Source organism: Poecilia reticulata, chromosome 5 (genome assembly GCF_904066995.2).
Source record: "Poecilia reticulata chromosome 5, P_reticulata-male-v2, whole genome shotgun sequence".
NCBI classification, from domain to species: domain Eukaryota; kingdom Metazoa; phylum Chordata; class Actinopteri; order Cyprinodontiformes; family Poeciliidae; genus Poecilia; species Poecilia reticulata.
In genome coordinates this window covers 5780622-5799404 of record NC_088834.1, presented here as the reverse complement: position 1 = coordinate 5799404, position 18783 = coordinate 5780622, and the positions used below count along the sequence as shown (strand labels likewise).

Below are 18783 nucleotides of genomic sequence, written 5' to 3'. Positions count from 1 at the left end.
GCTGAAATTTTGTCATTTCTTCTATTTTGAGCCAGATTAGAATGAAACTATTTGTCCTCTAAATGCAGTTCACTAATGGTAGAGCACTGTACGTAAGGATTTCCTTGGATTTTGTTCATCCTGTGTGATGAAACCTGGCTAGAAAGCAGTTGCTCTCTGGGAATCTTACTTCCCGTGTTTCCTAGTCAAAACATAAACCTAAACATCCACACACAGCTGATTTCCTCATGCTTGTATGCCTTGTCTCTAGTATTTTATTTGAATTATTTTAGCTAAACTTAGGTTATTGAAATAAAAAGCTCAATTGGCTGCTGAAACTTAGGTGTATGTTATTTTTCTCACTTTTGTGCATATTCTATCAGGCTGGTTTGGTGCCAGTTAATGCATAACTTAGTTATCAGAACTGCACTGGTGCTGGCTCAGAGTAATATTCTTTTATGGCTCATGACGTGGGTTTTAAGATCTGAAAGTAAGGTAAGTATTGCACTTTTTTCCCCTTTTTCTTATGCTGATAGTTCTGTGGAGAATAGTTGAAGTCAGTTGTGTTTCAGCCAGTTATTTGGGAGCTCATATGTTGGATCAGTGGCATTTTTGCATTAATAACATGAGGGCGAGTTCTTTCTTTTGTGCCCCCTTTCTGCAAATAACATGCTTATGGAAAAACAAGAACTTATAGATGTGTAACTTATTAAAATATCAAAAACTAAAAAGCTATTGTTCTGTTTGATACTTGTCATGGCAGAAAGCCATGTCGCCTATATCAAAATACACATCAAGATCCCTAAATTATTTTAACTAATATCTCTCACTGTTTTTTATTTTTATAACCTTACAAGTTAAGTTGTGCCACATGATTTTTGGCATTATCCTGATCAGCCCAAGTATTGACAAAATTAAGTCACACACTTATCCCTGTTGTATTGATCCAGTTTTCCACATTCTGCACACTTTGTGAATGGATTAAGCTACCAGACAAACAAGGAAAATGTGATGTTCCAACATCAGCAGGGGTGATCGATGGCAGAGTCAGAGCAGGTCCACAGTTTCAATGGCTGTGTTTACTGAGGCAATGCAAAGGGTCAACAGGGGCAACTGGGATAGTGGGGGAAAACTGGAATCAATAAAGCCACTATAATCATTTGCAAAGTTTATTAATGACGTTGCCTGAAGCTGGCAAAGAGAGTAACACTTGCATTTAGGCAAAAAAAGAAAACACAAACAAACACTAGCATTTATGGACCTTGCTTTCCATCAATCACTACAGTCTACATGGCTTTCAGCAATGGTCTGGCTACTTTCACTCACCACACATAAACACCTCCCTCAATCATGTAATGAATGGCATCAATTATACGGCCAAGCTGCCAAGATATACAAATGATGCAGAATGGCTCAAAGTCTAAGGGCTACCAAAAGTGACGATGCAAGTCTCAGTTTAATTCACTTTCTTTCACACGGCTCCGAGCTGCAGCTCAATAGAGTTTTCATGAATTTTAAAAGGTATTTCTTTCTGTTCATGACTGACAACAGCATCAGTCACACAGGATACAGCCATAAGGCAGCTAGCGTTTTCCACCAACAGGTGCAGCCTATGCTCATGGTATTCAAAAGATTTCCCTTTGGTAAAGAAGCTCTCCAACTCAGAGTCAGAGAACGTGTCATCTGCTCCCCAAGACAGCAGTGAAAAACACACAGTGCCTTTCAAGGCACTTGAATTGTTTCTGCAGGATGTGGCAGCTCTGAAGAATAACATTTCTCTTCAGTCAAATATTGTGGTTGTGCAGCACAAATGAACAAATCCATTTTTTCTGACTGCCAAGTAACACTCTTGAGTACTTGAAATGGATGAAGAGAAAGACGTAGTGGTCTGTTATGCTATGTGATAGTTGAGAGATTACTATCCGAGTTTGCTATTAACATGGAGACACAGAGATGAACAAAATGTGTCTGGACTGAGTGTAGTTCTTTTTACAAGCTATTGACCTGAAGACCAATGTGTACTTGTAATTTATTAGCAATAGAAGATAGCTTAAACCCATAGAAAAGAACATAAAGTAAGATTTAGACTCAAATAATGGGCATTGTGCATGAGTATACACCGACTCTTCTGCAGCATTGCTTCCCACTCTTCAGCCTTTAAAAAGATTAGACCCAAAGGTACAACACCATGGTCATGAGATTAGCATATTGGAACAGATCTTACATACTGACATACAATTTTAGTCCAGTTTGACATTGTCTCCTTCACTGAACAAACTAAACAGGTCAACATTGGTTATAGTCAAGAAAAACTAAAAAATCTAAAAATAAAATACATAATAGTGCTATCTTTTGTTTGTTGTCACTCTATATGGAAAAAAGGATTAAATAAATCTGCGTTCCAACGAGTATCCAAATCAGCAGTTACCACATCAACATAATAATCTAGAATCATTTATGTAACCAATCAGACTACATATTATACACACTGCATAACAGTTACAAAAAAAACATTAGAATAAAAAAATCTACAAATCTTTGATTCATGAATATTTCATAGTAGACAGATGTTCTTTAGATGAATCAAAGCCATGCTAGTCATTGTTTGTTCTTTTTTTTCTTCAAAGGTTCTTTACAAAAGAATCCATAGAAAATGAACAAGTGCACTCCACCAAAAAAAGTCTCCATAGATTTCCTTAGAAGACTTGAAATGCAGAGAAGAAACAAAAGTGTTTCATCTCCATCTGTTTCACACTGGCAGCCTGCACGGTAATGAACGCTAAGTTGTATCTAGAAAAAAAACTAAACAAACATGACTTGAATTTGGTTATTGTAAAGTTAAGTAATTTATGCAGTAATCAAACTGATTTAGAGTTTGATAAAATTAGCCAGCACTAAAACAAACACAGAAAATAAAGATAAAAGAACAAACATTTTTATTGCAAAATTGCAATAAATTTAATGTAAATAAAATAATTTTATCAGGCAACAGTAAGGTCAATTTGCGTCTTTCCAAATGTTTGAACATTTTCTGTTTCTCAAGGTCTCATCTAACAGGCTTCTTTAAACTACAGTATTGCTTATTCAGAAGTTACAATTAAGAAAAGGTGAGCGATGCAAGCCATATATACTCAGACCTTAATCTAGTGAGGAATGTCAATGGCTCTGCAGTTCTACACAGACTTCTGCAAATAAAAATTCATGCCCATAAGGAAAGAGAAATAAAGACGTGGAACAAGCTGGACTGCATTAAGAAACTATCTATCGATTTTAGATCAGGCTTGTGATAGGCCAGTGCACCAAGCAGCAAAGGGGACACTTCACTGGTACAGAGAAAATTTGTCTCAATGAAATAGACATCATAGTCTTTGTAATCATAGAAAGTTATTCAGTGAAAAATAATGCAGAGTTTGAACGAGGAAAGTTTCAACAAATGACATGGATAAATGTACAGCATGTGCAGAAATAACAATATAAAAAAGTGGTAGCTGAAATTTTTTGCCATTGCCCTTTTACTTCCTGTATTGGAATATCACTGGAATTCAATAGTAATTGAAGAATAAACTTGAATTAAAAAAACTGTATAAAAACAAAAAATGTTTATGAATTCACTGGACACAAAGAAGCATTCTCTGTAGGCGTGAGATTCACAAGTTGGTTTTCACAGTAATAGGATTGTTCCAGAGGTTCAGTCATCTTGAAGCCTTCAATCAAATATTACAACCAACACAAGAAGCACAAACTAATTATCCTCACCCAAATAGTTAAAACACAGAGAGGCCATGTTTCCCAGCACAACCACTCTGTTTTCTAGGCTTTCTAAATACCACTTTCTCAGCATGAAAAATTTAAAATATGCAAAACAGCTTTGGCTTGTAATTAAAAATGAAAAGGACGTCAGTGCATGAATAGTATAAACACTAAACAAATGACTCATTATAATGAACCGAAGGTCAGGCTTTGAAAGAGACAACTAATAAGACATTTGTTTGTGCACAACGTTGATGTTGACATTTTGTGCGACAAAAGAAACATGCTGAATCACGTATGTTGTTTTCCCAAAGAAAAACAAGAGGTTTTGTAAAAAATAAATAAATAAAAATAAATTATATTACTGTCGCTTTTGCATTTTTCTCATCTAGTTTCTTTGATAAGAAAAAATGTGTTTGGTGTAGCTGAGCACATAACAGGCTGTGTGAAAATATTTGTCTTTGGTATACACTGAACACAGAATCCCACAATCCAGCTTCAGGGGTTGTTCTGGTGAGCAATAACACACATTTCTGTAATGGTGTCACTCAAACAGAATTAGAATTTATATGGGCAATGGTTTATTTTGTACATGAAAAACACTAAGACTGATTGTAGACTGACACCAATAAAAAAATAAAAATAAAAATACTGAGGACATGTTCAGAATGATAACGACAAGAAAATGTTGTCATGTGAATTAAGTTGACAAGATGCTTTCAGTTTCACATAAAAGGGCGCAATGATGTCAGAATAGTATTGAAACAGCAGCCATAAAACCTTATGATGAGTTGCTGTTTTTCTTTGATTGGTGCTCAAACAATTCTCGGAAACCATCATAGCATTGTTCCTAAATGATTTTTCATATATATATATATATATATATATATATATATATATATATTCACTAGTGTTGCTGTGGTTAAAATACTAGTAGTTGAAAAAGACAGATTGTACCTTTTCAAGATAACTTGTTTTTTTAAGTGTTTTAAAATCATTATGATTTGCAACTTTTTTCCCAAATCTTATTTCAGGGGGTGTAATGAAAAAGTTGAAGTGAAAAAAAAAGACAACTGTGTAAAGTTCTTGTCACTGGTACAGAGTTGATGAGAAGTAAGAAGCTAAAGTTGGAATAGATTCAACCACATTAAGACATGTTGGGTTTTATCCCTGTTCATATAAATTCTGGTCAAAAGTATGTGTAGCTCTTTCATACAAATGTAGTAAAACAATATCATCATCGCTTCACATCTCTATCTTCAAGATTTTTTTCCGAGATGTCAAGGTTTACTCATCACAATTAAAAATGATTGCTTTTGCTTCGCTAAAGGCTCGAAGGCTTATTTTTCTCCAGTGAAAATCTGATCAATCTAATTTCTTTAATAACTGCATTAAAAAACAGAACAACTAAGATGTAGAAGAGTCATATAGGATATGTGAGCTTTTAAAGGTGACATAGAAATACATATTCTACCTGTTCAATCTGCCGTTGTGTTCAAGAACTGTCCCTGCATTTTTAGCTTGTTGTGTGAGTTACCTGTTATTGATTGCCGCTAATAATAGGATCATTTTTATTTGCATGCTTTTTTCTGCTTCATCTTCTCATATAATATTGACTTTTTTATGTATTATTGTATTACTTATCTGAAAATTTTGAAATAAAGTATTGAAAAAAGAAAGTGGATTTCTGAAAATACAATCATGAAAAAGGTAAAAATGCATTCATCGAACAAATTGAACATACAAGCAGACAAACGGATGAAAGAACTAAAATCTGCATCACGTACAAGAAGCACTAAACCACACGGAAATTGATAACAGCAAAATCCTCTTCCACATAATCATCATTATTCCGATTATTTTGCTGGATTATTACCATATATTTCTCATCGGAAAACACAAACACACATCAAGACAAAATAAACAAAGAACATTTACAGAGTACTGTTTTCTATCAGTAATGCAGTTAAAATTACCCTTTTAATTAAGAATGCCTTGTTTCGCAGCTGAGCATTTGGCAATTTGCTAAGTTCACAGTTGTCTGTGCTCCAGGGCAAAGAAACACTCTACTCATGTTTCATGTTCTGCTACTCACAACAAATGACAGAGAAACCGACATGCACATAGACACACATGGATAGATCAGCTGTGGATCATCTAATGGTGAATATAGTCAGCAATACAGTCACATAATCAGTCTAGTGAAGTGTTATATTGTTGCACTTATCTTAAATCAAAATCATTGGTTTAACCTAATGGAAGTGATTTTGACCAGTTAATCAGTTTTGAACTCAGACTTGACTTAATTACACTGAACATTCCTTTCCGTCCCTAGTCTCCATTTTGTTGCTAGTTTAATCCCTGATTAGTAGGACAAACAGCAGCAATAATTGTTTGTCCTACTGAGTTTCTTCCAGGCACATTCAGTCATCTTACCAAGTGGTGGTTGTGAATGTAAATCCAAAACAAAGTATGAAAGTTGAATGACACTTTTGAAAAGAGGTTCACTTTGGAATGCAGTGATATGATCCCAATAAATCTTCTTGTTTGGTTTGCATGAAGTGGGGTTTTTGTTTTTTAAAATATGAACAACATGGCTAAAAGCAAATGTGCTTCTTGTTTCTATTGTGGAGTATTGTGTTGTTGATATTGTATCTGACATACATTTTGTTAAATTTGTCCTTGTGGCGTATGTTTCAAAGTGGAAGTTTTCTCTGAACTTGTATTGCACTTTAATCAACGTCACACACATTTTTATTTTATAAAAAACAAATAATGAAAACAGTAGTCTGTATCACTTTATGAATAAAATAAACCGAAACTTTACATTTTTTGTTGAAAAAGTTGAGTGCAATCAAGGATCAAATTGAAAAATCCCAAAGCAAATTTATGATTACAAGATGCAGTAATCTTCACAAAAAAATGTTTTAAAAATAACGTTAGAAACAACATGCTTTCTGCAGTCCAGAAATATGTTAGACAAGAATGATTAAAAAAAAAATAATTTGACTAAATATGTTTTATTAAGTTGAACTAATCCTACAGAGTGAATGAGATCTCTGATGAATGGAACATTCCTCCGAAATAGCTCATCCCCAGGGCTGGACGGCTCTCAATAGATGAACCAGGCAGCATAAACAACAAAATCGTGTAAACAACTCCCACACTTGACAGTTAGTCCTCTGCTCCTCCGTATTTTAAGATTTATGAATATGATGCAAATGTGTTCAATTTCTTTGTGCCGTTTCTGCCCAGACTCATGTTCATTCTTGATGAGCAAAACAGAAACGACAAATTACCAAAACAGTTTCCTTTACTTATTTCGCTTTGTGTGCCCAGCAGACAGGGCTTTAGCACAAAATGAATTCGGAAATTATATTTATGTTAAGTTCTTACTCGACTGTGTCCACTGGAGTCATTTTGTATAAATCAAACATACCACCCTCAACATGAAATCCTCTCATAAGCTGATGGGGAAACTGACACATCAATCAGTCAGTGGGAAAATGAAAGCAGCTGCTTCCACTGTAGTGTTTCATGGGCTTTTTAATTGGTGGGTAGGTGATAATGGAAATTGGACCGAGGACATTCATCCTCCGGTCAAAGCTCTCTTTAGGACAGAAGCAATCTAAGGCCCTGCGTCTCAAGGGCAGAAAGCAGACAACTTGAGACTAAGGAGGTTTTAAAAGAAGCGAGTGGGCATTTTATTTAGTCACTTTGAAAACACTTGTATTTCCCACATCAATTCTGAAATTGAATTTGTCTTTTACTGTTATGCAGAGATTTCTTTTCCTTCTGTGCTGGATTCACTTTGCACAAAAGAAACTTGAGCTTGATTCCTACCATCCAGTATAATGAACAGGAAAAACAAACTCTCTGTGTATTTATTTAAATGTCTAAAATTGTGAATCTGCAGCTCTTGCAACAGGGCCTCGCGCTTTAAGGATTAGATTCTCCTCTTTGAAAGCCTCAGTGCTCCTGAGCAATAAGTCCCTGTATTGATAGAATATGATGCTCAGCAACAGTGCAAGAATCCTCAAAAGCTGCTTTGAATTATTTCTCATGAGTGCTTTCCTGTATTGTTTAATCTCTCTCTATGAGGTACAAAAATCTATCACATACATTGAAGCACTTTATGCAAGCCAGCGGTCGATAAAACATCTAATTGTTCGTCTGTGCTAAAGAAAAACTAACCAGTTTAGCCAAATTTGTGAATGAGTCTTTTGTGATCCAACAGGGCAAATTTATGAAGTCTTGGCAGCCTGTGAAGACCCATTACCTAATCATTGTCGGGCTGTCACTTCCAGATGACCTCCTCTCCACAGAAACACAGAGAGAAGCATTAAAGTGAAATTTCAAAACAGTGTGGGGCTGCCTCCTCCATATGGTGCCTCAACTTTATTTTTCTTTTTAATTAACACCTTTTGAAGGTAAGCAGCAGCCTGCTTTTTGCAGAGGGCAGGACAAAAGGGTGGAAAAACCAGTCTCTGGAGGAGGTTGAGACTGTTCAGATAATCAGGGAGTTTGACAGAAAAAGAAAACGCTGTGAGGAATAAAGTAATTGTTCACATTGTGATGATTTTTATGAATATTTTTTTCCTTTATGTTCATGCAAACGGGGGGTCAAACTCAACAATAAGTAAAAGTTAAAACGTGTAATCCTTTACATTAGGCCCTTATAGAACTGACACTTAAGTCTTTAAACCTTAACTTCACTTTCTATATACTTAAGCCAAAACATATAGACTTTAACAGCATAAAAAATGTATAAATGTATTAATGACTGCTCTTTCCCTCTTAAAGAAAATCATTACACTACCAAGTGAGGTTCTTTGAAATTCAAAATGTCATTAAATATTTAATAAGCCGTTAAATACCCCTGAAATGAAATTAAATAAGAGATTTTGCTTACGCACAGAAAATAATAAAATCTTTGCTTGTAAATCAATGTAATTAAGAGTGCCTTGCAAAAGTTTTTGTGTCCTTGAACCCTTTCAGTTAGTCAACAAAAATGTTCTTGCCATAGATTTTTACTTATATTTAGCTTTGGACTCTGACCAGGACAGGTTACCATAGCAATACACTTTAATCCAAAAATAGTTCATTGCAAATTTGGTGTCATTGGAAAATCTGCCTCCTTTCATGTTTTTTTGCAACCTTTAAACAGTCTTTACATTCACACTTTTGTATTGCGAGAAGAAGGTGTCAAATCTCGTCGCTCACACAACGTGATGCTGTCACCATCATGCTTCACAATGGGAATTGATGTGCTTATAGTTATATGTAGCATTAGGTTTCCGTTTCAAAACCTAATGTTGCACATTGACCAAAGAAGTTCAAATTTGGTCTCATTTGACTGAAGCACCTTATTGGCAAAGTTTAATTTGTCCCCTGCATGACTTTTGGTCTTGCATAGACAACATAATTTGCAGCAAACTGCATGACCTTTGAACTATTTTAAGAAGTAGGTTTTGTCCTGCCACCTTTCTACAAAGCTCAGATGTGTGGAGAGCTCTACTACCTAAGTTGTGGATCTCTGCAGTTCTTCCAGTTAAAGTTATCATGGGCCTCTTGGCCCATGATAGTAAATGTACTTTACAGATTAGTAAATGTACTTTGCTGGTGAAGTACATTTACTAATCTGGTGATTTGTGATAGAAATTGGGTGTTCTTGTTTCATTAGAGGCATCGAGTCAAAAAGGGAGCCATGTATATTTGCACAATAAGAATTCATTTGTTTATTCCATTAAACTATCAGATCATAGCAGTAAGAAAAGTTGCTCTATTTCTTTATCAGCATCTCAGAGAACCACTTGAAGTCTTTAAATCAGTCATCACAAGACTGTGAATCTCATTTAGCAGCTTCCTGTCACCTGTCTAACCTCTCCTTTAGAGTAGCCATTTGTAATAACCAAGGCTGTTAGGATCGGCTGGTCAGACCCATGAGAAAGTAGGCCGTAGGTTTTGCCTCAGAGTTGATGATTATCGTCTTTCCTCAAGCTGAACACAAAGCCTGTCTATTTATGCTGATTGGGTTAAGCCTGCTGATGTCAGTTCTAAGGGAAAATGGCTAATAGCATTCTGTATTATATTTTGGGACAAAGTTTTATTTTTATTTCTTCAAATCAAACAACCACATGCAGTTACAGAAGAACAGACATTGCTGAGAGAAGTCTGATTAAAACAGGGTGATATCACTAAACAATCAATTCTACAGAAAATCAGATGCTCAACTGTTTGTTACTTCTTGGAGTATTACAATCTCAATGATAAATGTAGAGTTGCCCTGGAAGGCTCTTTTGTAATTTTTCAGAGTATCAGCATTGCCAAACTATGCTTGGAAGTTCAGTCAGTTTGGTGGCAGTGAACTATGGCACTATTACAAAGTCAATTAGGTACGCTCCAGTCTGCTGGACTCCTATTCTACGGGTACAGTGTGTGTGGACTCAGCGGTGCCTAAGGCGCCTGTGGTTTGTAGTTAGAGAAGGGAGGTCAGGCAGAAGTCAATTGTTTTGATTGAAGCTGGGGCTTCTGCTTTAAAGGTGAAAATAACATGGAAGCTATTACGCTGCCATGTAGCATTTTAATGTCATGCACTTTCAGTGAGTGATTACAGTGACATGCCTGTGTCAGTCCATTTTGTAGTGGGATGTCTGGGATGATATAGTATATTTGAAAGGTGTCTTATGGTTGACCTGGAGGAGGGCTCTAATTAAATTCACTTTCTTTTATGTAAATTTGATATGGCATACCCAACCTCCTTCCTGTTTTGCTCACCCTTTAGAAGGAGATTCATTGTGACACTGTGATTTGGTGTTTAAAACCACTACAATGATTAGTTTGATGCAAATTAAAGGTCAGCCTTCTAAGCAGACAAGTTTTGACATCTGCAATGTTTTTGTTCACCCGTAACATGAAGCTTTTATGAAGGCTTCTTTTACATTTTGACTGTTATTAGTGGAAACAAAGCGTAGATTTTCTTAGATATATTTCTTGGAATGTATTCAGTGTCATAATTGGGATTCTGACCAAATTTCTTTCAAAATGTAAGATTCATTGAATGATTATTTAGTCATCTGTTTTACCGTTTGCCATTGTACCGTTAAACTAAAATGGAAAGGAAGCAAAACAAATCAACAGTCCTCTCTCTACACCTCACTGCAGATGACAGCAGAACATAATAGAAATATAGCACTTCCAATATACAGCAGTGCAGTGACCGTTAAAAATGTGCCTCTTTTAAATGAACTGATCAGGGATTGGAGAGTGAGTGATTTAAGCCGGTTGTTCCTGAAGGAATGGAATATGCTGGCAGTGATGGCTGAGCTTTCAACATTTATATTGAATGAATCAACAGAAGCCTTAGAATTGAGTCCACAATTGATATTAAATAATTTAAAGTGAAAATAGTGACTTTTATTCACCTATATTTTAGCATAACCACATAAAAAAGAAGAAGAAAAAGATTGACTTAGGGGCAGAGATAATGAACCAGGGATGTTACAGGTTTTGACATAATCAGAACATTGATATTAACCACAGAGTTTAAAATTAAACACCTTAATTGGAGTTTTTAGAAGAAAGTTAAGTTGTGTAAGACTGTTCTCTTCAAATACATTATTATTTTAAACATACCATTATAAAACATACAAGCACTCAGTGCTGTGTGCAGCAGAATGAGTCACTAAATAAACATACAAACAAAAATCCCAGCAAATACGCAACCTCAGTTGTTTTCATGTAAACAAAAAGGGATTATTGTGCATTATGACATGTCATCTGTCTTTTACATCAAAATAAATCCGAAATGCAATAAAAAGAGCACTGGGTGCAAAGATGGAGGGGGTTACTGTATTCTATATATTCCTGTTTTTTATAAATTCAGTACTGGTCACCAGTAGCAAAAATAAGTGTAAAACATTTTTCTCAAACTATTTTTGGTTGAATCCAGAGTCTCGCTATACATTAACTACTTATTGCTTTGGGTATATTTTTTATTTCAAATATTTATGGCTGCATGCAGATTACCAGCCACATTTTTATAGATTTTATAAAAAACAATGTTTTCTTGTCCTGATGTTGGTTTTGTGTATATTGCACATTACCCAAAAGTCAGTATTAATTTCAATTTGTGTTGGCTGACTGATACTTGACTCATTCTTTCCCACTGGATTCATGAGAATGTGTTAATGTGAAGTTGAAGATAAGCCCTCCCTTACATACTTCAGAACAGCAAAAAAGAAGCAGCCTTTTGGAATCCAAAGAAAAAAAAGGAAATCAAGATGGCATGTGGCACATGTTAATTATTTACTTGAGTGGTTCCACACTCTCAACTCACAATAAGACATGAGTGGTGAACTAATAACAGAGGAAAAATGTACAATTAGGAAACTCGGTGGAGCAGAAAAAACAGAACAAATTGTGTTCTCAGGCCTAAAACTTTTGTATTCTGTTGGTTTAACTGAACATGAACTGAAAATGGCCAAATCATAACATATCACTATACAAAACAATGTACAATTTACAATAAATAATGTAATATATACCTGTACAATATAAACGTTTTACTTCTTTTCCTGATTTCTGAGACTCAAACAGAACTACAGATATTCTATTATTGAAACATATATGCAAAGATAGAATTTAAAATAATTTCATTTATATAATAAAAATCTTCACAACCACCAAACAGAAAACTTGACAGTCTTTGTTTTAAACTTCAGCAAAAAAAAAAAAGAAAAAAAAAGAAAAGCCATAAAAAATATGACTCTGGATCTCTAAGTTCTTTTAATTCTGAACTTAGACCCACCTATGAACTTTGGTGACTTTTCAGCTTTTCACATTTAATTTGTAAAAGCAAAGTACAGCTCCTGGGAGCATTATGATAGTGAATAGTTCAAACATTTCCTTTTAAATGTCATACTCACAACTGCTAGATCATAAGTCTGCACACATCGTGATCCTACCTAGTGCTGACCTCCATTAAATCACTCTGTTATGCTCAATTATCCAGCAATAGCTGATTATTACAGGTAATTTAGGACTATTTATATTCACTCTGAGAACATCCGTGACTTTCTTGTTTTTTCATGGAATAACTTAACCTACAGACAAAGAGGTCTCTACAGAGCACTGAACAAGTGAGCTGCAGCGAAGGAATTGAAAAGCTGTTTGAGGTTAGCAGGATTGCAGCTGATTTTTATGAATTATGTCTGAAAGACCCTATTTTTTTCACAATAAAACAAATTGAAATTAATGGGAACAATAACATACACAAATATCTAAAAATTGAGGAGTTTGTACAGAGAAAAGTATGTTTATCTACCAGAAAAAAATTAGGACACTTCATGGGATACAGATTCGATTATTAAAATTCCTCAAGGAAAATTTATCTGCCTCAAAGCTTCGTTAAATTATGTTTTACTATTTAGAGCACCGCGTTCGTCTATTAAATTGACTGAAGATGAGTACATAATCAAAAACATGGAGCACAGACATTTTTTATAAGTGTGAGCCTGTCTTAATATAATTTCAGAAACTTTAATAACTTTTCTTCATGGTTAACTTGGAAAGTGAGTTATTATTATTACAAGGTAATTTTCTAAACTACAGAAAAGTTACTGTTAGGGATGCTCACATATGAAAAATTGGACAGATGTTGATATCCAATAGCAACACTGGTGTTATGCTAGATTTACCAGTATTTTATTTTATTTTATTTTTTTCTGATTAATCGTAAGAAAAATAGATAATTACTCAATTACTAAAATATTCATTCAAAACGGCCCTAATTTTCACATTTATTTAAGATGCAGTGTAAGATGTAATGTACTGCTGCAGTACATTACAGTGGATTTGTAGGTCGACTGCTTGACTGCTGAGCTGATATCTCTCAAATTGGATGAAACACACAAGGCATTAAATATCTAGCAAAAAATCTGATCAAACATTCCAAACCCTTGAAAAAGACAGTCTGTTACTTTTTTGCTTGTGTTTCCCACATAATTGCCCTAAATGGTGGCATTTTGTTGTGCCTGAGCAGTGAAAAGGTGTTTTACAACTTTTGTAGAGCAGCTGCAATGCAATTGTGACCAAGAGGCCTTGAAAACAGAAAAACAATTTCCAACCAAAGGATTGCTCAGAAGAAATACAAGTAATGAAAATCAGGAAGCAAACTTAACCAAAGCATTTTCAATTACATTATGTTGGAAAGGCCTAATTATATTATTATACTGCTGGCTTTGATTGCGAAGCTTTATTCAAGTTTATGTGATTGGGTTTATACAAGCTGAGAGGAAAGGCGATAAGAAAAATGTCTCATAATATAGAAAAGTGATGGCAACATTGCTTAAGACCAAAATGTGTGACTTCAGTTTTTGTAGATATGGGACATTTTTAAACAGTTGATCTGTCATTAAATAATGTGAAATGTATGTATTTTCACATATTTTCTGTTGGATCAGCTTATAGATTAATTGCCTCCTCTTTAGCTGCAAATACATAATTTCTGTTTCTGTTCACATACTTCAAACGGACAGAAATGAAACATTTGCTGTTTGCTGGTATTCCAAAGTTCAGTTGCCATTTATGCATTTGTCTTGCTCTCATATTCATCTCCCTGTGCATGTTTTATTGTATCCGGAAGGCAGCACGTTGTATAGATATGTGTAAAAACAAAGAGGTTAGAGATAAGATGGCTCGTCCTTTCTCACAAAGACAGACACCCTCACTGTGCCGGGCCTCGCACTGCTGCAGGTATTTGTCTATTGGTTTCCATTAATTCCATGGAAGAGAAGGACATGGTAGAGATAAAGTCAGGATAGCCATCTATGGTGACATGTGAGGAACTGGAGGTTGATGCTCGCTTTGAATGATTTCCACTTATCAAAACCCACCCATTTAAGTAAACACCTAAAATGGCTGATAATCGAGACTATTTGAGTCAACAGGACAAGTGGGTCATCACAGGCACATCCCCGAGGATGAAAGGTTCTCATGACTGCAGTCAGGACACACAAACATCAACGAGCAGAAAGCCACATACCCAAATAATGAGCTCAAGGTTAAAGAAAGAGACTTTTATTATTACAGATTGTGCATCCTTTTTTTAAAAAAAAACTTAAAAATGAGAATGTGGTTAAAATTTCTGAACAGTTTAGTGATTTTTGACAGTTTGTGTAAACCTGCAGTATGTATATTTTATAAATAATGTTTTTAGCATATTAGTTAAAACTTTCACCATGTTTCATTCACAGTATACCATGACACATAATCTGCAAAAAAATCTATGTCCTCCACCTCCTCCCTGTGGTCCTGCTGCCATTTGCAGAAATGCACCACTCCCAGTCAGAAACAACCAATCAGAGCCAGGAGGAGGGTCTTAGTGCTGTCAACCATTGTGCTAAAGGCATTAAAACAACTTACCGTTACAGAAAAAAGTGTTTATCCGCTATCATTGGGGAATATGCTAACTAATCTGAGCATACAGGCTCTGCTGTGGGGAATTAGCTATACACAATAAGAGAAAAGGTGTGAGCAGGGCATAGACAAGAATGATTGACAGCGCTAAGACCCTCCTTTTGGTTCCAACAGGTTGTTTCTGACCAAGCGGTGTATAAAAGCAATTGGCTTTAGGATCACAGGGAGAAGGCAGAGGAGCCTGATCTTTTTCACACATTATGTTTCATAGTCATGACTTAATGACAGTTTTAACAAATACATAAAAAAAAACATGTTTATCAAAGTTACATACTGCAGCTTTAAGCATTGCTGTTTCATCAAAGTGTTGTAAATTTAAACATCTGTTTAATTATTTTAACTAATTTTAAAACACTTGTAAAAGATCCTTGACTTGCAGTATGTACTATCGTACCACAAGATGTTCATACAGTATGTAACCATTAGGTTCAGAGTTTTCATTTTGTTTAGTTTGTTTAGTTTTTTTCTTTTTTGGTTGGTGCAAAGCTAGAATTTACTGCTCAATTTTCAGAATGAAATCAAAGTCCTCTTTTATTGAACCTGTGAAGTTTTTCTAAAAAAATAAGCATCCTGAAAAACTTTGAGAACTTAGTTTGAACACTGCTGCCGTTTTCTCTTCTTTCCCAACTTTTCTCTTCTTTTGCGGATGAAATGAAAACCAGCGTCACCAATAAAAAAACAAAGCTTTTTGATTATTGTGAACCATATGACACTGCTCTCGCTTTTCTTGTCTTTACAGCAATTCTGTCCCAAATGATTTTTACAGGAAGCAAAATGAACATCTGCAGTTACACGTGCACTGATTTATGCAGCTTAAAAGAAGGCCTTCAGGCTACATGATGAACTGAATCGAACATGTTGAGCGCAACTGTTAGAAATGTTTAAACAAACCTCAGATTCAGAAGTTCAACTCTCTGTTCTGTTTTCAGCCTTGTAGAGAACTTTACTGGTTCAACATTATTGAGAAAATTACGATACAAAATTGGTTTGTATAAAATTTTACTGAAAACATGATGTTTAACATCACTAAAAAAGAATGGTACATTTTTGACACATCTACATCAAAGAACCAAATATGGAACCTTTTTCTAAGAATCAATTTTATTGAGACCATTACTCCATCGTGATTATAAATTCCCTTGAATTTTTTATAAATTATGTAGCAGTTACTTCCCTCTTGCTATGACACAACTGCATAAACGATGTGTATGTAATTTTTTTGGGGGGGGGGATGTAAAATGCAGTTTTATTTCTCTACAAATGAAATTTTGAATACCACTTTTATAGCAACATGTTTTTGGTGTCCATAAAACCTAATCATAAGTAACTTTTACCCATTTAAAGCCAAACTGAGACAGGTGGTTTTCAGTTTAATCCATTGTATTTATTTCTGTGTGGGAGACTTGCATCTAGACGTGTGTAGGTGGTGGATAAACACCAGACAGAGCCAACCGTGAGAAAAGTGTGACTAATTAATTTGTTGTCCATTGATTACGTCCTGTCCTTCTAGTCACACTGGTCAGTTCCTGTGACTGCTGCCATTGCAATAAAGTAGTGCCTGCCTAAAATGATAATAAGCACAAGGATACTGTAATTTCAGGTAGTTGCTTTTGAAGAGTTTTGCTTTTGCAGGGAAATTGGAGTGTTCCATTTTTGTCTGAACATGCACATTTTTTAACTTTGCATTACAAAGCTGTTCTTACAAAGCTGCTCTTTTAGTTATTTTGTGCAGTCTTATTGCACAAAATGTGAGACTTTTGTGAGTGATGCTGTTGTACAACAGCATCACTCTCCTGCTGTCGTAAAGAACCAAAGTATTCACAGAAAGCAGGTACCTTATGCATATCTGCATTTCATTCCTAAATTTAAGATAATGCCAGAGCACATCGCCAAGTTTAACATACAAAAGCTGTGCAAAAAAATACTTGATGTTCGTTTATTTAATTGAACATTTCTTAAGTTTGCACATACATACATTAACTATTGATTTGTTATTGAAATTAATATTACAATTACAATTGGCTGAAAAGAGTAAACACAAAGTATCATTTCAAACATGTTTTGCTCTGAGTCAGTGCCTTAATATCCATGCTGTTGAAAAATACTTTGACAGTGTCCCTTTTGTTTTCCTGGTTATTTTTTATTTTGTTACACGAGATATATCACATGTGGTTGAAGGAAACAAAATCCTAAAGATAGCAAACTTTCTTTTTCCTGAAAACAGACTGTTTTTTTTCCTGTGATTTTCATTTTTGATATATTTAGTGATGTAACATCACTAAATGTTCTTTTCTTGTTTCAGGTGGTGTGTGCATCTCACAGTCAGTTAAGATTCCCAGAGAACCAAAGCAGGGAGAATTTGACAAGATTATGCGAAGACTCGGAGAAAATACAAATGCAAGAGTCGTCATACTTTTTGCCAACGAAGACGATATCAGGTAAAGCCTGGATTAGCTACATACTGTAATAGTGCTTTGAAGATAAGAAAACCAGGACTACAGCACACACAGGAGTTTCTACCTGTCTATCGGCCCACTGTGTAATGGATTGTGAATCAAAATCAAAGCGGAGCAGGTTGGGATGCTGACCTTATCCGTGGCAACATCTGTTTCCTCTCCTTTGCAGGCGACTACTTCATGCAGCAAAAAAGGCCAACCAGACGGGTCATTTTATCTGGGTGGGTTCAGACAGCTGGGGCTCAAAGAGCGCTCCGGTTGAGAACCAGGAGGAGATGGCAGAGGGAGCAGTCACCATCTTGCCGAAGCGCCAGTCCATCAAAGGTAAAATGAGCACTGCGCAGGCATCATATGTCCTTGTCTTTTTAAAACTCTGTGCAGGTGTTAGTGGAATATTCACCTCTTGTGAACCAAGGTTGTTTCTGTTTCTTTTAATGCTTTACATGTGCAGTGTATAAGAAAACATTATTTTTTTGACACATTTGTTAAAACTGTCGCCATTACGTGACAGCATATTACGAGACAGATAACCTGTGACAAGATCAATCTCCTCCACCTTCTCCCTAAGCTACTATTGTTTGAATGCACTAGTCCCAATTTACACTAACAAAAGACAACAAATCAGAGCGAGGAGGAATGTCTTAGCCCTGATTGACAGTGTTAGCACTGTCAATCAGTGCTGATTGACAGTGCTAACACTGTCAATCAGTCTTTGATTGGAGCTCACTGGTTCTGCTTCTTCATCTCCGCCCAGATTAATGATGAGCTAATAAATAATCGCTGTTGAGTTTAATAATCAAACCGATCATCAGCTGAGCCTCCAAAACCAGTCAGAACCGGACTGGATCCACTGGTTATCAGTGTTTTGCTGCCATTAATGTTCTAATGGCAGCAAAACAACTTATCGTAACAGGAAAACAGTTTATCTGCTGTCATCAGTGGCTACACTAACTAGCCTGAGCTAGTTAGTCTGGGTAGTAATTCTAGCACAGGACCAGTTGGTACGCTGCAGCAGCACCTTACCAGGCAACAAAGGAGGAGCTGAAGGGGGAATGAGCAATGCCACATGAGGAAGTGATTGACAGCGCTAAGACCCATCTCCTGGCTGGCATTGGTTGTT

The 18783-nt window shown here is 35.6% G+C and overlaps 1 protein-coding gene and 1 long non-coding RNA gene across 4 annotated transcripts in view; one reads left to right on the top strand and one right to left on the bottom strand.

Annotated features, from left to right (window-relative positions):
• Positions 1 to 18783, bottom strand: part of LOC103464720 (uncharacterized) — a 217634-nt gene that overhangs the window by 57310 nt on the left and 141541 nt on the right. The gene's annotated exons all lie outside the window — the stretch shown is intronic.
• LOC103464721 (metabotropic glutamate receptor 4-like) overlaps positions 1 to 18783 on the top strand; it is a 178246-nt gene that overhangs the window by 114232 nt on the left and 45231 nt on the right. For both annotated transcript variants that reach the window (XM_008409022.3, XM_008409021.3), the window contains exons 4-5: positions 17510 to 17645; positions 17833 to 17987. In XM_008409022.3, coding sequence (XP_008407244.1) covers positions 17510 to 17645; positions 17833 to 17987 — 291 coding nt within the window. The remainder of the gene's footprint in view (positions 1 to 17509; positions 17646 to 17832; positions 17988 to 18783) is intronic.